Genomic DNA, 22574 nt, shown 5'->3' on the forward strand with positions numbered 1-22574 from the left:
CAAAATGAAGCCTCTGTTTTGCCCATTTAAGACCCTTCCCCAGGCCCCAACCACAGGTGAGTTTGTGGAGATGTTTGGCTGCCCGCAGGGGGCAGGGTTTCCAAACCTCTGTCCACTTAGGCCATTTGAGTGAACCCCTTGGGACCTCTAGCTCCCCAGAGGAAGCAGTGGGAGCCCCATGCTCAGGGAGTGAAACTGGGACAGAATACCCACAGCACAGACATCAGTCATCAGGGGTTTTCCAGGGACAAGGATCACACGGGGTCATCCGAGAGGAAAAATACCGAGGTCCAGACACTGAGCTCAGGCCCAGAGTCCGGCCAGGAGCGCCTGCAGCTCTGACCGGGAGAAAATGTCAGTGAGAAAAGCAGTTCCACAAACAGATGGGAAAGCTGATACTGTGGAGCAGAAAGAGCCAGGGGAGCTCTGGTCAAGTTTATTACAAAATAAAGATTACAAATCTGGTATAGAAAAGATCCCCAACAGCAGTTCCCCAGCCCACAGGGCCCCCCTGTCGGGTGCGCTGGCGTGGGGGCGCTCAGATGCGAAGGTCCCCGGCCAGGAGGGCGCTGTACCGGGCAGGCGTGAGCGGCAGGTAGGCACCCCCTGCCTGGTCCAGAATGTAGAGCGGGTCGGACAGCGCACTTGGGTCAAAGCCCTCTTTTGCCATTCGAACCTTCTGCTGCTTGAAGGTCTCTGTGGTGGCCAGGGACTCCTGGGGAAGGGGAGGTCAGAGGAGGCTGAAGGAAGGGGTATTCTGCCCCAGCAGTTCAGGGGAACTGCCTGAGTTTTGTGGAGGGGCAAGTCTGGGGAAAGAGGAGATGAGGCCCAGGTTTAGAGGTGAGGGTGACAGGGAAGAGAAGGGGCCAGGCCTGAAGGACAAAGTGGGTGAAAAGCACGTGTCTGGGAAGGAACTGCTTTTTCTCTTCACAGAGTATGTTACGTGGGGGTCCTCCAGTGGGGTTTGGGAGCCACTGACTGCTGCAGATATACAGGGTGAGGTAAAGGGTCAGAGCAGGGGTGGCTGCTTACCTGGAGCCTTAGGAATCGAGGCCGGGCATAAGGTGGCAAGTTCTCAGAAACATGGGCATAGAGCTGCACAAGGTCCAAAGAGTGGGGGGGACGGAGAGCCAGGGCTGCCATCCCCGCCCGGCCTTCATGCCCTGGTGGGTGTGGGGGGCAGGGTCAGCCGTGGGAGCTGACCCCCACGAGGCCCTCTGCTCCCTGCACCCAACGTAACACCACTTCTGCGTGGTGGGCCTCATGCCCCTCCCCACTGCCTGGGCACCTGGCACAGTGACTCCGTAGACGTTCACCTCCTGAAGAAAGTCCAGGGCCTCCAAGGCCTCGGCCACCTCGGTGGTGGCCACATTCTCCCCCTTCCACCTGCCAGAGATGGGAAACTCGGAGTCAGGGGGCAGGGCCACCTGAGCTTGGTGGGGAGACAAAGAGGCCGGGATGAGGGCGAGGTGCCAGATGGTCTCGGGGAAGAAGCTGGGAGGCTGGAGAGGAGAGGTTAGGTGAGAAGCTGGGTTGGTGCACAGCTTAGAGGTTTAGAGGGTTTGGGTCCCAGAAATTCAGACGCACAGGAGAAGAATCAGAAAGTGAGGGGCAGGTACCTGAACGTATCTCCGGTACGATCATGGAAGCGAAGAAAACCCTGGTTGTCGCAGACTAACAGGTCCCCGGTGTTGAAGAAAACATCCCCAGGCCGGAAGACGTGCTTCAGCAGCTTTCCCCGGGCCAGCTCTGGGCCCCCAGCGTAGCCCAGGAATGGCGACTGCTGGCTCACAGGGGCCACCAGCAGGCCTGGCTCACCTGGCAGAGCCACTGGGGTCAGGGGTGGCCGCCCCCCACGCCACTCTCCAAGTACACCACCCCGCCCACCCCACCTGGACACAAACCTGGAGACGTGGCCACACAGTGCCCCTGGGTGTCCCGAACTGGCTCCCCTGTGGTGACATCATAGCGAATCAAAGAGAAGGGGAAGACATGCTGGGGGAAGGGAGACCCAGGGACTGGGTCACTTCCGGTGCATGAGCCCCCTCCCCACTAACTCCCCCCACACTGTCCCCCGGATTTCCTGGCTTCCTCCTGCAACTCACCTTGTAAAGCCAGGAGGCGCGCCCCACAGCGCCCTGCTGTCCGGTGTAGTTGAAAGTGGCCACGTTGCCCTCGGTCAACCCGTACGTTTCCAGCACCTGCAGGGGCCCGAAGCGCCGCACGAAGCGCTCCCAGGTGTCCGGCCGCAGCCCACTTCCCACCACCAGCCGGACCTTATGTCCACGTTCTGCCTTGTTCTGAGACAGGTGGGGAGAGCGGCAGGAGCTTCAGCCTCCAGATGCCGGCCAGCTCCCCTTCTCCTCAGCTCCCCTTCTCCTCGACGCCCTTCACTGTGACCGCCTTCAGGTGCCCTAAGCATCCAAGTCCGACCACCCAGGCTCCTTCTCCCCCCTTCCATTTTCTTCTTTTTGCTTCCTCTCTCTGACTCTCAAGACAACGGTCTCAGTGCCCCCTGCCAACTGCCCACCTCCCTGCCGCCGTGGCTCCGCCCAGGATCTGCGCCCACGCACCGGGGGCTGGTTGACGAGGTATCGGCATAATTCCCCGATGTACTGGAACACCGTCACCCTGTGCTGCTGGCAGTCCTCCCAGAACTGGCCAGCTGAGAACTTGGACTTCAGCACCACTGTGGCCCCTGCCAGGATCGGGGGGGGGGGGGGGGGGGGGGGGGGAGGAGGAAGGAAGGAGGCGAGGTTATAGCTGGAGGGGGGCGTGGGGTCCTGACTCCCTTCTTCCCAGACACTAGCGTTCACTATAGTGTAATTCCCTGAAAGACCAGGCTGGGACAGTCATACTTGCCACAGGCCAAGCTGGCCCTCATCCCTTCCCACCTGTAATTTAGGGAGGTGAGTGCCCTGTCCCCACTTCCATCCTCACGCAGTCCATTCCCTGAACCCTGCCCCCAGGTCTCAACCCTCTTCTCCATTTGCCCCTTCCTGGGCTGACATTCACAGCCCTCCCATCTCCTGGCCTTTGGAGCCTGGAGTTCCACGAACTGCATGTCCCCCCTGGTTGCTCAGCCTGTAGGTCTGTGCAGGTGATGCTTCTCCATTGAACCAGGAGCTCCTGTAGAGGAGACCCAGCCTCCTTCCTCTCCATTCTCCACCCTGAAGGGCTCAGGAAGCATCCCCAGGTGAGCACACCACAGTAGGAACTTAGAGGTTTGCTGGCATTAAGCACTTGCCAGAGGGCTGAATGAGGGGTTGGGGCGGGGGAGACTGACCAATGCCCAAGCATCCCACGATGCCCAACAGGGAGCCAGACATGTGGTAGAGTGGGAGGGCGAGGTAGATCACATCCTCCTGGTGGGCACCGCACAGCTGGTAGAATGCCTGGCATTGCAGGACCTTCAGGTGACTGATCCGAGCAGCCTTGGGGAGGCCTGGGGGTGGAGGCAGGGGAGGTCAGGGAAAGGTCTGAACCCAATCCTTGTCTCCCCCTTTGCCCCTGCTGGTTTCCCGCAGCAAGAGGCAGAGGCAAGGCTGAAACTGAGAAGGCAGGCCGCGATGTCCCAGAAATGAGGGACGTTCAGGGAAGTGGAGAAATGAAGAGGGGTGGGAGGGTTGCCGAGGTAGGGGAGACTGGCCCCTGGGATCACCCTTCTCCCTGGGGGCTGTGGAGGAGTGGCCTAGGAGCCCTGGAGGTCACAGTTCCGGTTCCCAGGCCCCTGCCTTCCTTGGCTTTAGATTCTGGGGGGTAAATATGCTCACCCGTGGTGCCGGAGGTGAAGATATACAGGCACGTGTCCGTCATGTTCTGGGGGGCAGACAGGTACCCGGGCACTGGCCCATCCACTTCAGCGGAGGCCTCAGCCAGAAAATCGCTGATTCCAGCAGGACGGGTGTCAGAGCCCACAGCCCACAGGTGAAGCCCCATGGCTCTCAGGGCCGGCAGATCAGGCTCCAGGGACTCCAAGAATTCTGGATGGGGTGGGAAAGCACAGCCCCGCAGTTCCACCCGACCCAGAAGACTCCCCACCCTGTACCCCATTTGTGCCCCCACCCGCGACTCGCACAGTTCCCGAGTAAGGAAGGCTGAAGAGGACAGGACCGACGTCCCATCATGGGCCTGGGACCTGGAGCCCAAGTCTTGGGAAATCCTTGGGAAACCAGAGAGAGACCCAGCTGCCTCCCGTCACAAGCCCGAAGAACTCTTTTCCGCACCGCTTCCGAACCCCTTGGAGCGAGTGCGGCCTGCTCTCCAGCACACTCCCGCTCGGCCCTCGGCACGCCCCTTTCCGTGGCTGGCCCCGCCCCCGCCTGTCGGGCGCTCGGTCCTTACCTGGCGCCAGCACTAGCGCGCGGGCGCCGCAGCTGCGGAGGCAGTGCTGTAGGGGACCCCGGCGCAGAGCGGTGGGCACAAAGGCCGTGCGCAGGCCGGCTTTGGCCAGCCCGAACCAGAGCCACAGGAACTCTGGGCAGGCGGGGAGCAGCAGCGCCACGGTGGCCCCAGGTGCCAGAGGGGCCGCGCCATCCCCTTCCCGCACGGCCCGCGCCGCGCCGCTTCCGGCCGCCTGGTCTCTCGCGCAGTGCGCCGCCCGCTCGCCTTCCCCGGCGCCCCCCGTGCCGCCGCGGCCGAGTCCCCCGTCCCAGCCTCGCGCGCGCAAAAAGGCGCGCGCAGCCCGGTTGCTGTGGCGCTCGGCCTCCGCGTAGCTAAAGCGCTGCGCGCCGTGAATGAGAAAGGTGTGCGCCGGGCGCTGCCGGGCCAGCTGCGCGAGGCGCCAGGCCAGGCTGCAGCCCCCCTCAGGACCTTCTGGGTCGGCGGCAGCCGCGGCCAGAGCGCGCGCTCGAAGGGCCCGTTTGCAGCGTAGGGCGCGCATCGTGAAGGCCAAGTCTGCCGCGAGCCAGCGCAATCTAGACCAGAGGCGCAGTGGCAGCAGCAGCAGCGGCAGCAGCAGCAGCAGGGGTAGCAGCAGGAGAGAGGCCATGGTGCCCGCTTCCTCCGCTCGGCCCGGTCTGGCCCCAGCAGCTCGCAGACAGGCCCGATACTCCCTTCCGACAAACTGGGGCCGCTGGTCTAGCGCTCAGACCTCTCCTTCCCGGGAGCGGGCGCGCTGGCACACGCCCCTTCCCACCCAGCCCCCCTCCCCACGGGCGAAGAGTGGAGGCCCAGGAGGAGTGCTAGTGGGGGGCGGCCCCGCAGCCCGGCCCTTCCCAGAGCTACGCTCCGCCCCAGGCGCGCTCCCTCCCGGACCTCTGGCGGCCCGCACCCTACCAGCTCCTGGGCGGTGCTCAAGCCTTCTCTAAATCCCAGGGTCGGGTCTGTTTCAAGGTTTTCTGTAGGACAGTCTAGACATCTGGCTGGACTTTGGACCCCCGGTCAGAGAGCCAGGGCACTAAGAGCCAAGTCCATCATTCCCTTTTCCCTCTCATTTTCACTGGATGACGGGAGGGTGGCAGTATTCTCCCAGGAGACTGAAGAACTCGGCCTCCTGCCCACATGGTGCTGCAAGTTGCGGCATGGCACGTTGGCCAGACCCATGCCCTCCCTCCAGCCGCCAGCAGCAGCAACCCCAGGAGATGGGTGGGGGCCGAGAGTGAAGTAGGGGAGAGGTGGAGGCCCAGAGAGCCAGATTTCTGGAGGGGCCATGGAAGCAGAGGCCCCTCCCTTTGGGCAAAGGGACAATAATTGGGGCTAGCCAGCCAATGCTTTCCATCCTGGTTTTAATTGGGGCAGAGGAAACAGGGGAAGGAGAGAGGGGAAGGAAAAGAGGCCTCCGGCAGTTTAAGCTTTCAAAGGAAGGAGCAGCAGCTTTGAGGGATGGGAAAACCTGGATTCTGTAAAAGACAAATTTGCCAGCTGAACAGGAGGAGCTGTCTGCAGTCAGCCCAAACTTCACTCCTTTCTCTTCAACCTGCCACTCAAGCTCCCAGGACAGCAGCGGAACAAAAGCAGAGCCAAGGAGCTTTTCCGCTGGTACACAGGGATGGGCAAGTGGCTAGACAGGAAGACGGTTCCTTCTCTCAGGTATCTGAACTCTACACCAGGCACACGTATCAGCAACCCCCGCCCCACCCAACGGAGAAGGCAGTGGCACCCCTCTCCAGTACTCTTGCCTGGAAAATCCCATGGATAGAGGAGCCTGGTAGGCTGCAGTCCATGAGGTCGCTACGAGTCGGACACGACTGAGTGACTTCACTTTCACTTTTCACTTTCATGCATTGGAGAAGGAAATGGCAACCCACTCCAGTGTTCTTGCCTGGAGAATCCCAGGGACGGGGGAGCCTGGTGGCTGCCGTCTATGGGGTCACACAGAGTCGGACACGACTGAAGTGACTTAGCAGCAGCAGCAGCAGCTCCACCCAACCCTAGCCCAAGCAGGTGGTCCTCCAGTCGCTGGTAAGCATTGGAGTATGACACACTAGCTTCTAGAAGGCAGCTATGCTCACCACTACACCACCAATGTAACACTAGCATTCCGGAAGCTTCTGTAAGCCTCTAGTTTCGTGAGAGATGGACAAGGACAGACAGGCTTCCGGGAGATGGTACAGCATTGATTTCTGCCTGGACAGGTCAGCGCCTGGCCTGCACAGCCAGCAGCAGCAAGAAGGACGTGGGGGTTAAAGCCAACTCCCTCCTGCTCTGGACAAGAAGGGGGCGGGCAGGAAGCGAGAACGGGAAGAAGGGTGCCAATTAAATCAAGACCACCGGTACATGCACAGGGTAAGTGGGGGCAGCAACTCTGGCACAGAAGAGGTTCTGGCTTGTTTTATTGTCATTTAAAAACAACTTTTAAAATGCGATTATCTCTGCCAAAAAAAGAAAAAGACAAGACAGACAGATCCAAGGAAATGGGACCATTTGACAGTTCTGTGGAACATGTCTCTGGGACTCCCAGGGCTCTGGCCCCACATGAGGTGCCAACTTTGGGTCAGCACAAGCCTCCAGGGCACCCCGGGTGGGGCTGTGGCCTCCCTCTCAGATTCCTTCCTGAACACCTGTGGCATCTGGCCCTCAGAGAGGAAAAGGCGACGTGAGCACATCACAGATTAAATGCTCATTTCACACCGATGTACAGAGGGCAACTATAAAATGCCTGTTCAGAGCAGATCAAGACCTGAAGGGGGAGCGGGGAGGGGCGCGCGCACACAGTTTTCACTCTCATCCTAGCCTCTGTGGCCACCCCTCGGCCATTTCTCTCCTCTACTGAAATAGCTTTTGGGGAGGCTGGGGGAGGGGGCGAGGACTTCCTCCAGTCCAGGCTTCGCGCAGTCTCTGGCTTCAGTGGGAGCCCAGTATCAGTGGGAGCAGCAGCGAGGGGGCTGCGGGCCCCAGAGAGGAGGGGGTGGGGCTGGTGGCTGCACAGCAGCTTCTCGCAAGGGCTGGGCTCCAGGAGGCAGCTCGTCCTTCTCCCTGGGTGAGCTCTGGGATGGGGACAGGCTGCTTCCCCTACGATCTCCCCAGCCTCTGTTAACCTCTGATTCACCAAGGAGGGGAGGGCAGTCCAACTGGGGGTGGACGGGGAACAGGGCCTCAGTCACTGTCAGACCCCACTGCAGAGGACCCTTTCCGTTTCCTCTTGGTGGGCTTCGGTTTTGTGTCTTCTTCCTCCTGGGAGAGAGAGGAGGGAGAGTCGCTAGCCTGGGCAGCTGCCAGGCCCAGCTCCGCCCGCACCCGGCCTCTCCCTGCATCCCGTGCGTGGCATGCCCGGCCAGGGGTCTCACCGAGGCACTGCTGGAGCCAGACTCCTCCTCAGCATTGGGCGGCTGGGTGGCATTCTTTCGACTTCGGGGGCTGGACAGAACGGCTTTTCGCCGGCTCTTGGGTGGCTTGGTGGAAGAGTCCTCGTATTCCTCGGCCAGGGAGAAGAGATCGCTGAACCTGAGGGGGAGAAGGAGCGCTCGGAGGGTGGGCGTCCTGGCCCCAGGGCCATCCTCCCACCCTGTCTCTGCCCTCACGCCACGGTCTCTTATTTGTTTTCAAGCACCTGGTCTTGCCGGAGACTAAGTTTGTGTCCCCAGCAGGCCACCCTCACCCAACCCCTCTCCCGCTCCTTCTCAAGGCCACAAGTGCAAGGAGCCTCACTTCATCTTGTGGGCTTCGTCACAGCTCGCCTGGACATGCTGCAGAGCCTGCAGAATTGGGGTCTGGCTGAAAACTAGAGGGAGAAGGGAGAGCAGGGAAGGGGAACAGTGAGGTGTCTGCGAGCTGCCCCACCCGGATCCACAGGTGGTCTGAGTCGGGGCAGCGCCATGCACGCGGGAGAGGGCGGGGAAGCGTACAGTTCTGCTTGGTGTTGGTCAGGTTGAGACGCAGATTGTCCAGGTGCTCCAAGATCTGCTCCAGAGTCAGCTGGGCCAGCTTGCTGCTGGAACTCCTCAGGCTGCGGGGAAGTCAGGAGAGTGAGTCTGAGCTTGGGGTGCGGGCTCCAGGAGCATGGACAGCCTCCCCCACTGGGGTTCCTCCTTAGGACAGAGGCAGCCCCTACAGAGAAAGGAGGGCAGGACTGGGAGGGGCCGGGCAGGGTAATGGAGGTGGCTTAGAACAGGGATCAAAGACGGGGCAGAAGAAACAGGCACAGGGGCCACGGTGGTCCTGCACGCAGGCTGCTTCACACCACTAGGTGTCGCCCGTAAGCTGGGCCAGGACCAAACTGGACCGCCCTGCGGGAGGGTCCCACCTCTGCCTCTTGCGTGGGAGGCTGTTGTTCTTGATGAGCAGGGACTTGATATGCTCAGCCAGCAGCTCGTCATGCTTCATGCACCAGTGCCTCAGGATGCTGGTGGTGAACTGGTCGTCAGGGTGGCAGGGCCGGCTCAGCACCATCTTCACCATCTCCTCGCTGGGCCTGGGGGCAAGAGCGGGGTGCGGGCAGGGGCGCCTGGCTCACACAGCTGACCACAGGAACCCCTGGCACTCTCTCATGGACTTTTCCCCAAAACCCTGGCCTCTCTACCCCTGTCCCACCCCAGACTTGCGGTAGCTTTCTACTCTCACATCCTTCTCCCTCTTCTCTTTGGGCCAAGGAATGCCTGGTTTCATCCTCTGCAAAAGCCAGAAGACAAGAAGCGAGGCTTTTCAGTTTCTGTGGCAGCAGAAGGTGTGTGCGTGTGTGCTGGGAAGGAGCCCCACTCAGTCTCCCCCACGCTGCCCAGAGCAGTCAAGAAGTGGGCCAGGGAGGCAAAGGGACAAGTCTGTGGGGTGTGAATGCTCCCTGTGCCCTGCCTAGCTGGAGCAGTGGGCCACCCTGGTATCGAGCCCAAGGAAGGGACACGTGGCCCTCCAACTTTCCCACTTCCAGTCTCTCAGCCAAGAGAGGAGAAAAGGCGGAAAGACAGCAAGAAGGTGGGAAGGAAAAGGTGCACAGCTGCTGCTCCATTCACCTGGGGTTTTGGAACAGTGCCTCTGACAGAGGGAGGGGCCTCTGCCCATTCGCCCTCTACACCCCACCCCTGTGGCTCCTCCACTCTGGCCCTTCCTCCTCTAGGACTGGCCTCGTGGTAGCCACAGGGGCGAGGGGGAGGGCAGCAGGAGCCACCGGGGATTAGAACTGCTGCGGCAGCAGGAAACAGGGATGTCCGGTCCCCACCTCTGCGGGCAGCTCCTGGTGGGCAGGGGGGTAAAGTCGAGAGGAAGCCCAGATCCCAGGGGACCTGCTTATTTGTAAATCACTTTGGGGGAAGGGTGGAATAAGCAGATGTCAACAACAGGAAAAAACAGGCAGCAAAGGAGCAGGACAGGAGCCCTTTGTGTGACAGCACCTCTTGGTGTGTGCAGAGTGGGGACCAAAGAGCCGCAGGGGCGTGGGCAGAACTCACTTCTCTCTTCGGAGCTGAAGCAGCAGACAGGACAGGGCCTCTGGGTGCTCTATGGGGGAGGTAGAGGCTGTTCAGAGGAGCACAAAATTCCGGAAAGAAACTCTGGCACCTCTCCCATCCCCCAGCCGCAGCTACTGGCAGGAGTAAAGACAATCTTCAACAAGAAACCAGGAAGAGCGACCCCCAGTCCCACGCCACCTGAGCCCAGTTCAGCACCTGGCTTGGAGAGGGGTGCAGGACACGCCTAAGGAGCAGAGGTGACTTAGGGGGCCTGCCTTTCTGCACTTGGCATTCTGCTGGGAAGGGGAGCTGTGGATCTGGACTGATCTAAAAAGAAGCCTGGAGGCCCAAGCCCTGGAGTGTCCTCTCTTCTCCAGTCACATTTCCCGCCCACGACCCTACTCACCCTTGTACTTGAGGTGCTGCAGGATGGGGATTATGGTCTCCAGGGGGATGTTGTGGGCCAGGAAGAGCTGCCAGGCACAGTACTGCTCAAAGGTTTCCCAGTCCAAGCTCTGGACTGAGTAGACAGAGAAGAGACACACATATTCACATTCTGTCACACGCACAGAAGGCTAACCCACTGACTATGAGCACCTCACGCAAGGATGTACAGGTGTGGGAACAGCGATCCTAAGACCATAAGTACTTTCCCTTTCATGCAAAGCACACTTCCAAAGCCTTCATATAGCTTCTGTATTCTCATCACTCTGAGGCCAGGTCAAGGAACTTTTATACAGCCAAAGAACAGATCCAAACAGATACTGCCAAAGGCCCACGGCAGGCTGGAAGGACCTTCTACCTCATTCTCAGCCCCAGAGCCAGCTTTCCTGTTACTAGAAAGTACACAACCACCTCTGGGAGATAGTGAAGGACAGGGAAGCTTGGCATGCTGCAGTTCATCGGGTTGCAGAGAGTTGGACACAAATGAGCAACTGATCAAGTACATAGGGCTGCCACCCCTCTCATCTCCCAGGGAACCTCAGGGCTTGGCACACTTACTGAGTATATTGAGGACCGAGTCTTTTCGAAACATGACCAGGTTCCCCATCATCACGTGGCAGACCAGCTCCTGAAGCTAAAGGGGATGAGGAAGAAGGCAGAAACCATTGGTTTTAAAAGAGGCCAGGAAGCTAGTATGGAAAGAGAAGCAGAAGAGCTCATTCAGGGAAAAATCAGAGGAAGTGAAACCCAAGTCATAAAGGAATGGGAAGGAAAAGGCACACGATGGACACCGGGACCCTGAAGGACTCAGGGGGCTGGCAAAGGAGCAACTGGCTTCAATGGGGACCAGACTCCCCTGTTCAGAGCAAAAACCATTACAAAAAGGCCATCCCTCATGTCCTGATGGCAGAGTGAGAAGAGGCAACCTCTCTGCTTGGATGTAGCCTGGGCCCCTGATCCATCCCAGCCTGTGCTGAGGGGGGCAGGGCCATGGGAGGCTGGATTACAGGTGTGGGGAGAACAGCACAGGTAGGAGGGCTCTTGTGGGAAGGAGCAGAAATGGGACCCCAGTTTAGGACTGAGGAGGGACCACAAGCCAAGCTACAGCCTCATAGGGACGTATGCATGAAAGGTCAACTACAAGTGGTCTGACCATTTTTGTTCTGAGCCAAGGGGAAGACCAACGGAGAGCTGAAAAGCAGTCCCCTTGGTTTCCCTGAAGAACAGGAGTGCCCCCAAAGCATGGAGAATAAGGGGAACCCCAAGCAGGACTGGCCTATACCCAGCCTGCTGCCCTGGGGGCTCCACGTTCCTTCCCAGCCCCTGGGGCCGAAGGTACACACAGTGGCTGCCAGGAGCAGGGCGCCTGTGGGCAGGACTCCCTCTCTGCAGGCAGGAGGGGGGAGCAGGGCCCTGTGTCCCCAGGCCTCTCGAGATGACAGCTCTGTGTTCACCTGTGCTGAGTCAATAACAGCCACGATCATGTTGAGCAGCTCCCCACTCCGCAAGGTCTCATCTGGAAACTGGAGGAAAAGAGGGAGAGAAAGGCAGAAGTCCAAAGTGCACCCCTCAGCTTTCCCCTCACAGCCCATCCCCACTCCCTACACGCTCAGGGCGTGCTGGGCTAGCCAGACATGGGGTCCTGACGTACATGTCTAAACAAAGACCCAGTAGCTCTGAGGCTGGGAATTTAATCCTTAAAGAACCCAAGGATTTAAATGTGTGCATCCACACAGTGAGTATGAGTGTGTAAGGAAAGGAACAGGGAGCCACCTAGAGACAAAGCTAGAGCTCAATGGGACTGGACGTGATGTTAGTTCTGTGAGAAGCGACAACAGAATTAGCATTTGCATCTCTGGCAGCAAAGAAATCCAGTGTGTGCCGACCCCTGCCAAAGAAGGTACATAGAGTGTGTGTGTTTGGGAAGGGTGCGGGGTGCGCAGGGACCCTTCTGGAGAGGGGAGGGGTGCTGGGCATGAGCGCCCTTCCTCCCTTGGGTGTTTGGCTGGCATCACACTTCCTCCTGTGATACCCACACCCTATGCCCCGATTTCCCTGTTCCTGGGAACTCTCACCAAGAGGAGGAAAAAAAGCAGTTATCTCCTCCTATGCCCCAGTTCCTAGAGAAGACTTAGTGAACAAGGGAAATGAGAGCGGAGTCTCCACTACAGAGGCCCTGGTCTTGAAAAAAACCAGAGAGAACTGGAGGGGCCATCGGATGGCCAAAGAGCTTGAATATGTGGACATGGATCTGGCTGGGAGCCCTGTCTGTCCTGGGTCCAGAGGATGGGGCCAAAGCAGAGGGGACACGTGGACAGGCCCAGACCCAGCTCACAGGACAAGAATTCTGTGGGTTTTAGACATTTTTCAACTTGATAGAGTGAGGCAGAAGGAGGGGACAGCTGTGGTGTGGGAGAAGGGGCCTACTGAGGCCAGCAGCGGAGGGTAGAGGAGGGTGAGGGTTGTGTGCAACGAGATGACACGGTCTCCCCTGTGCCCACTGGCACTGCTGTGCCGTCCCAGGGACACAGATCGAGGTGCTGACCTCTGTGTAGATGGAGGGCGTGAGGTGGCACAGCAGCCGCACGTCATCCTCCTGGCAGGCCTTCATGTCCATCATTAAGCAGGTGTGCAGGTCGCCCAGCTGGGTGGCCTGGGCGAATGACTCGTACAGGTTCATCTTCCCGGCGGCGGCTTTGCTGCAAGACCAGGCGCGCCTCAGCCAGCAGCCTGACCCCGGCCTCAAACAAGCCCTAAGTAGACCCCACTCTAGAACCCCTTACTGCCCTGGATGCCCTGGGCTCACGTGTCTCACGGCCCTCCCCGGCCCTCCCCAGAGACTCGGTGACTATGGAAATCAGGAGACACTCCTCTTCCTCCCCAGCATTCCCCCATGTTTCAGATAGGGCTCAGACCACAGTCAGTGAAGTTACTACCTGGTAAGAGTAAAGAACAGGAAAGAGAGAGGGCTCCCGTCAGGTTAGAGAAAGCTTTCTCTCTTGTTCTTTGGGCTCTAAGCAATGAGGGCAATAATACCTACAGATACCTGCTGCCAAGTCGCTTCAGTCGTGTCCGACTCTGTGCGACCCCAGAGACGGCAGCCCACCAGGCTCCCCCGTCCCTGGCATTCTCCAGGCAAGAACACTGGAGTGGGTTGCCATCTCCTTCTCCAATGCATGAAAGTGAAAAGTGAAAGTGAAGTCGCTCAGTCGTGTCCGACTCTTAGCGACCCCATGGACTGCAGCCTACCAGGCTCCTCCGTCCATGGGATTTTCCAGGCAAGAGTACTGGAGTGGGGTGCCGTCGCCTTCTTCAATGCGTGAAAGTGAAAAGTGAAAGTGAAGTCGCTCAGTTGTGTCTGACTCTTCGAGACCCCATGGACTGCAGCCTTCCAGGCTCCTCCGTCCATGGGATTTTCCAGGCGAGAGGACTGGAGTGGGTCGCCATTGCCTTCTCCACAGATACCTACCTCACACCATATGCAAAAAACTTAACTCAAAATGGGTCACAGGCCTAAATGTAAGAACTGAAATTACATAACTCTTACAAGAAAACAGGAGTAAATCACAAATGACAAAGGAAAAAAAAAAAAAAAACAGGACTTGATCAACATTTAAAACTTTTGTGTTTGAAAAGATACCATCAAGAAAGTGAAGAGGCAACCTTCAGAATAGGAAAAAATGTTTACAAACCATACACTTGATAAGGGACATCTACATAGAATATCTGAAGAACTCTTAAAAACCCACAAGAAAAAGATAAATACCCAATTGAAAAATAAGAGACTGAAACAGAGTTTTTTCCCAAAGAAAATGGAAACGGCCAATAAGCACATGAAAAGATGCTCAACATCATTTGCTGTCAGGAGACGCAAATCAAAACGAGGATGAGAGGCCACTTCACGCCCACTAGGCTGGCTGTTGTCGAAAGCCAACAACTGCTGGGGAGCGCGAGGAGAAACCAGAGCTCTCACACGGTGCTGCTGGAAACAAAGCGCCCGCGTCGCCTCGGCGAGCAGTCCGGCAGCTCCCACAGGTGGAGAACAGCGACCGCTGGACGCAGCAGTGCTGCTTCTAGGTATATACTCAGGACAACTGAAAACATCTGTCCACGCCAAAATCTACGTGAACGTTCACAGCAGCTATATTCACAACAAACAAAAAAGCGGAAACAACCCAAATGGCCATCAACAGGTGAATGGGTAAATAAATTGTGGTGATGTCCCAGAACTGGATTATTTGGTCATAAGAAAGAATGAAGTACAGATACACACTACAATGGGATAAACCTTGAAAACACTGGGCTAAGTGAAAACTGTCAGTCATGAAAACTCAGACACCGTAAGCTTCCATTTATATGAACTATCCAGAATAAGTAAACCTACAGAGACAGAAAAGTGGATCAGCGTTACACGGGCTGGGTGAAAGGGAGGACGGGAAAGTGACTGCGAACAGGTATGCGGTTGCTTTTTGGGGTGATGAAAACATTCTAAATTGGACAGTAGTAAGAGTGGCATATCTTTATGAATATACTAAAACCACTTTAACACTGTTACACACACCCCCCACACACACCGAGCTCTGGGGAGTCAGGCATGAAGGGAGAGACACACTCTAGGATGCTTCCTGACACCTTCTTACACGGGACCACACCCACCTGGCCCGTAGGTAGTAGAGCAGGTGGTAGCCAATCTTGGGCTGCTTTTGATATAGCTCAGAGAGAAGGTCCAGAAGCAGAGAGAAGCTGCTGTTGTCTTCTTGCATCTGGCACAGGTTCCTGGAGTGGGAGATGGAACACAGAGGAAAGCTTTCCCTGGGGCAGACTCTCCTGTGGCACTTCTGGGGGGCATGGCTGCCTGTGCCCACTGCATACCCCTTCTTTCTGGAGAAGCGGCCTCATTACCCCAGGACAGAAGCATAAGCGTGCTGACAGGGAGGGTGGAGAGGGCAGCATAGCGAGACCTAAACATCAGATAGAGAGGCTTACCTAAATATTAGGTAGAGAGGCTTCCCCACAGACTCCTCCAGGGACCTACAAGACGAAGGTGATATATGAGAGTCTGTACAGGACAGAGGAGGAAAGGTGAGCTACAGCCAGCTAGCATGGAGGACCAGCTTGAGGCTAGAGGCCAGGCCTGCTCCTTTCTTAACGAGCATGGAACTTCCTGCTGCCCCAGAGGCTGGCTCAGAGAAACCAGGGGCCTAACATGGAAGCAGTCTGGTTGTTGTCACTGTAAGTGAGACTCCTGCCCTTCAGGGAGTTCCAGGCAAGGGTCCAACCCCACCTGAAGCAGCAAAGCCTTGGGGCTGCCGGGTGCAGCGGCAGGGCAGGACATGCAGGGAGGGCTGCGAGTCCACTGACCAAGCGTGCTCAGTGTTCAGCAGGCAAAATAAACCCTCGTTTAAGTGAAGCAGTACGTGTGAGAAGAAAAACAAACGAAGAGATGACTTTTCTCACGTCCCCAGCAAGGTGCCTCTTGGACTAGGGCCTTAAGAGCGTACCTTTAGCTTCCTGAGGCTGGGGTAGGGGTGGGGGTGGACGTGGGAAGGGTCTGGAAAGATGAGCCTTACTCCTCAGTGATCTCCTCGGGCAGCACCTCCCCTCGGAAGTGGCCCTTGAAGAGCTCCTGCAGGCAGGAAGCGAGGACAGACAGCTGCTCCGAGTCAAAGTCTTCCTGGGTGGTGAGAGGAGGAGAGACTGTCACCACCCAGACCCAGGCTCCCTGCCCCCACTACCCAGAGCCTCTGAGCTCATCTGCCTCCAGCTCCAGCATCAGCAAGCCCCGCCCCCAGCAGAAGGGACCAATCCGGAGGAGGGGAAGCTGGGAGTCAGCTGCCTGGGGGGCTCTGGGCTGGGCGGGCTGGGCTGCTCCCTCCCTGAGGGGGCAGGTTCCTCCTCACCTCCAGGACCTGGTCCACGATTTCCTGCATGACCTCACACTGGGCCTCTGTGTCACTACAGAGCAGAAGGGAGAGGAGATCTCAGGGACACGGAGGAGAGCAGAGGGCGGGACACACACCCGGAATGCGTGCACAAGCACACTCGCGTGCACACAGACAAAACACAGGAACCCTGGGAATCCGGGCTGTGGTGAGGGGGCCTCGGGCAGAGGCCAAGGAGAGGGGGATCCGCACAGTACTGCTTTGGTCCCGGAGGCTCTTCTACTCAGAACGTTGGAGGGCCTGGCGTGCTGCGAAACAAGGCTGCCCCCTCCCAGCCCACACCCTGCAACCTAAATTGTAGAAGGCATCTCCTGTGCAGCTTCAGTCACTTCTCCACACACCCCCACCAGAACCCTTCCAAACCCACCAGTCTGCCACCCACCAAGTACCAGGCAGACACCCAGGGCCGGCACCCACCTCCCCTTCTGGAGCTGGAGCACTTTGTCCCTCAGGGACTCATCTAGCTGGTCAAGATAAGGGGTAATATCAACTGGTTCCTCCACCACTGTCTCCTTGATTGGGTGGAAGCGAAACTCTCTCTTCTTCCCTGAAGGGAGTGATTTAGGAAAGGAGTTACTTGGCCCAGACATGAGAAGCACAGAGAGCCCCCTGAACAGTCTGGCCCCCTGACCCGAGCTGGGTGTGCACCATTCACTCAGAGTTATGGAGTGCCTGAAGCACTTCCCTGAGTGTGGCGTGTTCTAGCCTCAGGAAGCAAGAAAAGGCAGGGACCACTTGTCCTTCTTTCCCTCCTGCTTCAGTGTCAAGTTCTGGAGTCTCATCCAGGAACACTGATAACAAAACTAACTCAGAGGCACAGAGAGGGCAGAGAGTCTGCTCCTGCCAGCTAGCCCTCCTAGGACGGACACAAGCCTGGACTACCTTTGCTGTTGAGATCCTCCTCATCATCACTGAAGGCTGCCTCTGCGTTGTCATAGCAACTCTCATCCTTGTCTGACATGTGGTTGTCCATCTCCATGGAAACTGGCTCCTCAATTTTGACTTGGAAGTAAAGAAAGACAAGACATTTGATGGCCTCCCTGTCCCATGCTCTTGGGAAGGGGAGACAAGAGGGCAAGTGGGAGGATAAGGAGCTCATGACCTAAATGGAACATGGATTTTGAAAGGACAGGCATCTTGTCCTCCACCCTCCAGGGCTTTTGGGGGGGGGATTTTCCCAGTAATGAGAGCAGCACAGACCCTGACGCCTCTATGCTCAGCTGAGGGTCAGCCAGTAGATAAGATCAGGCACAGTCCCAAGTGCTCTTTAACTTAGAACCAAGTTGGAAAGCTCTGCCTAGCTTAAGCCCTTACCCCAAAACAAAAAAGGAAGGGGATCTGCCTGGAATTGGAAGCAAGATTTGAGACCCAACATGATAACCTCTCATCAGAGGACAGGGCCTGGGGCTGGGAAGAAAGATGGACAAAGCTAAAGTGAGATAAACATACATTCCATGAAGGCCTTCCACCTACTGAGGAGAGGTCAGGAAAAAAAAAAAAAGAGGAGTTAAAAGAGCAAGGGATGTCAGTGAAAAACAGATAAGACAGAGAAGACATCATAAAGGATGACAACATAAGGAAGACAATATAAAAAAGAATTAAAAGAAAAAACCGGGGCAAGAGAAACCGAACTGGACAGAGTCACAGAGGTGGAGCACGTGACATCCTAACCGGGGTTCCAGTCCAGCACCCTGGACGTCTCCATCCCCCTCCTGAAATCGGTGATGGACTGGGCGGGCCTATACCTTCCACAGGTGGGCTGGGCGAACTGCAGAACTCAGGAAACTTCTCCCTCAGCATTGCCCGCAGCTCCTTGTCCAATTTAGGGTTGTCAAAGAGGGGAGCCAAATGCCTAATGGGGAACATGAATGAAGGTCAGTATCAGAGCTCCTCACTTCTAACGCTACGTGGAACTAAACAATACACAAGTCTAAGCCCAATGGGACAACTGGGCGATACTGCCTGGGAAGGGTCACTGGGGCACAGGGAAGGCATCTGAATCCCTCTGCAAGAGAGAAGTTCCTCTAAGAGGCAAGAGGACGTATGCCTAGCAGCCTGCGGTGGAGCCAGTACATTCTATATGTCTCAAGGGAAAGGGTCGGCAGTGGGAGAGCAGTATCTGGCCATGCTGACCTAGTGAAAGGAGGAAAGAGCTGGTTTCCCTGCCCCACAGACACATGAAGTGCTTACGCCAGAACCCGTTTCTCCACAATGTGATTGAGGGAGGAAAAGACACCCTGCCGCACGTGGCCCTCCAGCGGGGGATAGAAGTTGGGAATGATCTGGAAGGGAAAAGGAGCAGAAAATGAGCACAGGGCAGGACCTTCCATCCAGACTGTTCTGCTAAACTAGATCTAAAAAGCAGCTTTGGTTCCGTTCAGGAAACACTGGGAGGTATAGCTGCAGAAAGGACTGGAATGTTCTGACTGTCCTGCGCTGTTAAAAGGGGAAACTCTTACACTCAACCTGGGTGCTCCTCAAGGAGATGGGATTTTACCTGAAGTCATCATCCCTGAGGCTAAGAAACCCCATGGAGACATGGAAAGATCCAACTGGAGACAGGGGGAATGTGGGAGAGAAGCGTCACTGACTTAGGACAAAGGACCCATGACCATGAGCACGACCACTTTGCTCCCAAGGGGCACTGGGAAGACCTATTCACTGACTGCCAAGGTTAGAAGGACACACACTTAGCTCTGCTGGGCGGACACGGGGAGGAAAAAGGGCTGTGGCGCTTACACGGCACATGAAGTCCAGGAGCGTGGCGGTGATGGCTGGGTGCGGCTTCATGGAGTGATGCATGACCAGGATGGCTGGTTCTGGAGAGTGTGGAGTTAAAGGGTCCCCCCACATCAGAGAGTCCCCATACAAGAAGCTATCAATATATACGAATGGCTCCAGAGAAAGCTATGTCTTCCCCGCCCCCTTCTAGTTCTGCCGAGCAGACCCAAAAGCAGACACTCCCCGCCATGGCTCACAGCCCTCATCTCCCTTCCTGTCCCAGCATTCGGCTTGGAGGAGGGAGGTGGCAGGAGATAGCACAGACTTTTCCTCTGCCTGGGCCCTCCCCACTCAAAGCCCGAACGTCAGGCTATGGGGTGAAGCGGGTGGCATGGTCGCTCAGCCTCATCAAAGCAATTTTCCTTCTAGGTCAAGGGAGCGCGGATGAGGAACAACGGAACTGCTGCAGATAAGCTGCCTCCACACCACGCTGCCCTGACACTTACGGCCACTACCCCGGAGACGAGGCAGCAGCGCTGGGGGCTGGGGAGTGGCTGCCTGGGCTCAGTCACATACCTATGTTCATAATGCTATCCTTGTCAGGGCTAAAGAACAGCCAGTCGTAAAACAAAGCCAGCTTGGCATTAGAGGCAGCGACATTGGACTGGAAAAAAAAAAAAGAGAGAGGAAAAAAGAGGCTAATTTCATCAACCAGCTCCCTTCCCTGCAGGAGCCCAAGGCAGATTCCAGGGCCCACGTAACTGCTCCATCCACGAAATTAAGTTTCTAGTGAGTCAGGGTGGAACCGCCCCAGGGGTGAAGACACCCAAATCTGTGTATGAGGTCTTACCAACCAAGGGGCTGGGCATTGGTCTGGGTTCTTGACCCCACAAGGAGAACATCTGGGCCTGGGGGTCCCCTGATCACCCCTGAGCTAAGACACTCAGACTAGCCCCTCAGCTGCCTGTGCTGAGCTCCCCAGGCACATTCCTGAAGGGAAGACCCTTAGGCATAGCTTGCTATTATATCTGAATCAGCACATTCCAAGGACCCAGTCAGACAGGGGAGGGGGAACCCTGTCAGGAGAGGTCAGAGGGCAGCTAGATGCCAGAGAACAGTTTCCCATCCCAGGCACAGAGAGGAAACGCTGGGAAGGAAATGGCTCTACTGTGGATTCACCCTGTTCGAAGAAGGGAAGTATCCAGAGTTGACGCCAAAAGGCCCGGAAGTAAGGGTGTAAGGAACACAAGACCTGAATGTGAGTCAGGAACACTTCAAAGGAATAATCATACGTGGTTTCTGGAAGCTAACAGGAAAGACAGGGATGCCTGAGAAACCCAGGCTTGGAGACTGGCAGTAAAGGTTCAGATGAAACTGTTCAACCCTAAACTCACATGGGAAATAAAAAGTGTGAGTAAACTTCTAGAGATATGAAGGGAGGCAGGGCAAAGGCTGAGATAGTCAGGAGGAAGAGAGTGAAAAGGGGCCCTTCGGGGTCAAGTGGCCCAGAGTCAGGAGGAAGCATGGAGGTGTGGGACACGAGGGAGAGAGGGTCACCACCCTGTAGCCTCCGCCCCCTCACCCAGCCCCTCACCGTGCACGTGGTCAGCAGCCAGCCAATGATGGCCCATCGGGGCAAGATATCTGAACTCAGCACTTCATTGGAAGGGTGGACAACTCCACAGATGTAGCGAATGAGGTCACAGCGCAGAGACTGACTGTCTGGGGTTGACAGGTACTGGCGCTGGAACCAATCCTGGTATCGCTTTTGTTGACCAAACCGCACCTTGGGGGAAGGAAACATTAGAAAGAAGAGCTAGGAAGGGAGGGTGGGATCTCTGGACAAAGAGAAATGAGCGCCATTCATCTTTAGGTTTGACCTAGACCTCAATTTCTTCCCACGACTTAGTCATTAATTCCTATTGTCTCTCAAGTCTCTCTGCCTCTGGGAAAACATCCTGATTTAACTCTTCCTCGATTTAAAAAGAATGCTGTCTACTCAGCACTGACTGAAAGCCTTCCTAGGCTGAATGACATAACAGGATCACTGTCTAAAACACAGAGATTTTCCAAACCTTCTTCCAGCCAAGTCCTTCCCCTAAGTGGACTCTGCTGCTGCTGCTAAGTCACTTCAGTCGTGTCCGACTCTGTGACCCCATAGACGGCAGCCCACCAGGCTCTCCTGTCCCTGAGATTCTCCAGGCAAGAACACTGGAGTGGGTTGCCATTTCCTTCTCCAAGTGGACTCTAAGTGTGTACAAATAGCAACCCTTCCTAAGGGGAAGATCTAGATTTCCTCTTCTATTCCCAATTCAACCAAAATAGAGACGAGAAAGGTTAAAAAAACAAAAACTAAAACTAAATCAACATAGTCCAACAGAACATTTGGCAACGGTGGTGCCTACTGAGCTCCTAAAATGTAGCTGCTCAAACTGAGGTACTGGACTTTAAATTTTATTTAATTGTAACTAATTTAAATTGCAACATGTGGCTAGTGGCTACCAGGTGGGACAGCCCAGATCTAGACAGTTCTCCTGGATGACTTGGGGAACTGAAAGCTGGCTAGAGCAGTGGTTCCTTAACACCAGACTAGCTGCACAGAAGTTGCTGCCCGGAAAGTCTGTTAAAAATACAGATGCCATAATCAGATTCTCTGGGAGAGTAACGTCCAGGAAAGTGTATTTTAACACGCTCCTCAAGCAATGCTGTCATAATTCAGCCACGTTTGGAAACCAAAAGGCCGTAGCTCTCTTCCTGAGAGGTCATGGCTCACCCTGAGGAACCATGAGTTTCACAGAATGAACACTCTCACTCTACTCTTTTATAGCACATTTCACAATGGTAAATTACATTATTTGTATACAAGTATTGGTTTAATGACTGCTTTAGACAGACTGAAAGCTTCGTGAGAACTGGAACTGTTATGTCTTTCTCAACACTGTATCCCCAGTCCTTAGCTCTACGCCCAATCGCACAACTTGACCGGCCCTCCACCAGACGCCTGCAGGCTGAAGGGAGAAGCGCAGCACCTGCAGCTTCCCTCCCTGCTGAAGTGGGTCAGCTTACCCGGGATGTCATGAAGAGGAGCTTAGTCTCCATGTCTGGGGTTAGACGACATGCTAGGAATTTTCGAGACGTTCTCGACTGAAGAAGCTGTAGGATACCTGAACCAAGTATGGAAGGAAAGAGAAAAGAGAAGACTGAGGAGCAGAAGGCAGGTGGGTCACCTGGGCCAGGTTCCGATGGCCAGTGGTCTTGCTCTTGGGGAAATTCCAAGACACGAGCAAGAGGGGTTCTAACCAGCATCTGAGTGATGTGCTCCATCCAACCACCATCCCCAGGACCCAGATGTATTCATTCTTTTCTTCTACTAGCCGTCCAGAGTCCCCTACTCACATTATTCCAGTTGGCAACATGTGGGAAAGTTAGGGAAAATTTTGGGACACCCTAGCCTCTCTTTCTGCTCCTGATGGTCCCACCACTGGGTCCTGGGATCAGTGTGGTGTTGTGGCATAAGCACGAGCTGTGGAGTCAGACAGACCTGGAGCCAAATCCTGCCTCTGACACTTACTAGCTGTGTGGCCTTGGGCAAACTACTTAATCTCTTTGAACCTCAATTTCTTTATCTGTAAATATGGAAAGTAAA

General features: G+C 56.2%; 2 protein-coding genes across 2 annotated transcripts in view; both read right to left on the reverse strand.

Moving 5' to 3' along the window:
- Positions 1–396: 396 nt before the first annotated feature.
- SLC27A3 (solute carrier family 27 member 3) lies at positions 397–5199 on the reverse strand. Its single transcript, XM_025287799.3, has 10 exons — positions 4345–5199; positions 3774–3983; positions 3287–3445; positions 2574–2698; positions 2106–2300; positions 1905–1995; positions 1620–1818; positions 1289–1386; positions 1033–1163; positions 397–715 (listed from the first exon to the last, which is right to left on the reverse strand). Exons 1-10 carry the CDS (start codon positions 4988–4990, stop codon positions 539–541), a joined length of 2031 nt encoding a protein of 676 aa, XP_025143584.2. The 5' UTR covers positions 4991–5199; the 3' UTR covers positions 397–538.
- Positions 5200–6756: 1557 nt separating this feature from the next.
- The window catches only part of INTS3 (integrator complex subunit 3), a 39035-nt gene continuing 23217 nt past the window's right edge, over positions 6757–22574 (reverse strand). The window contains exons 9-30 of the mRNA XM_025287800.3: positions 21995–22092; positions 20523–20714; positions 19505–19592; positions 18947–19026; positions 18398–18489; positions 17953–18059; positions 17090–17209; positions 16625–16754; positions 16166–16220; positions 15836–15939; positions 15252–15296; positions 14922–15041; positions 12811–12964; positions 11720–11788; positions 10824–10899; positions 10228–10341; positions 9822–9870; positions 8684–8851; positions 8286–8386; positions 8089–8161; positions 7728–7884; positions 6757–7614 (exon numbers count right to left, since the gene is read on the reverse strand). Of these exons, the coding sequence (XP_025143585.2) occupies positions 7537–7614; positions 7728–7884; positions 8089–8161; positions 8286–8386; positions 8684–8851; positions 9822–9870; positions 10228–10341; positions 10824–10899; positions 11720–11788; positions 12811–12964; positions 14922–15041; positions 15252–15296; positions 15836–15939; positions 16166–16220; positions 16625–16754; positions 17090–17209; positions 17953–18059; positions 18398–18489; positions 18947–19026; positions 19505–19592; positions 20523–20714; positions 21995–22092 (2270 nt within the window). The 3' untranslated portion in view covers positions 6757–7536. The remainder of the gene's footprint in view (positions 7615–7727; positions 7885–8088; positions 8162–8285; positions 8387–8683; positions 8852–9821; positions 9871–10227; positions 10342–10823; positions 10900–11719; positions 11789–12810; positions 12965–14921; positions 15042–15251; positions 15297–15835; positions 15940–16165; positions 16221–16624; positions 16755–17089; positions 17210–17952; positions 18060–18397; positions 18490–18946; positions 19027–19504; positions 19593–20522; positions 20715–21994; positions 22093–22574) is intronic.

Source organism: Bubalus bubalis, chromosome 6, assembly GCF_019923935.1.
Source record: "Bubalus bubalis isolate 160015118507 breed Murrah chromosome 6, NDDB_SH_1, whole genome shotgun sequence".
In the NCBI taxonomy this organism is placed as follows: domain Eukaryota; kingdom Metazoa; phylum Chordata; class Mammalia; order Artiodactyla; family Bovidae; genus Bubalus; species Bubalus bubalis.

What these genes read in the sequence shown, in the direction of transcription:
- SLC27A3 (XM_025287799.3), bottom strand. Translation starts at nt 4,990, where the DNA reads ATGGCCTCTCTCCTGCTGCTACCCCTGCTGCTGCTGCTGCCGCTGCTG. An exon ending in CGTGGGATGCTTGGGCATTG is followed by an intron (nt 2,699 to 3,286) that starts GTCAGTCTCCCC and finishes CGATCCTGGCAG; the next exon opens with GGGCCACAGTGGTGCTGAAG. An exon ending in CTGTGTGGCCACGTCTCCAG is followed by an intron (nt 1,819 to 1,904) that starts GTTTGTGTCCAG and finishes TGGCTCTGCCAG; the next exon opens with GTGAGCCAGGCCTGCTGGTG.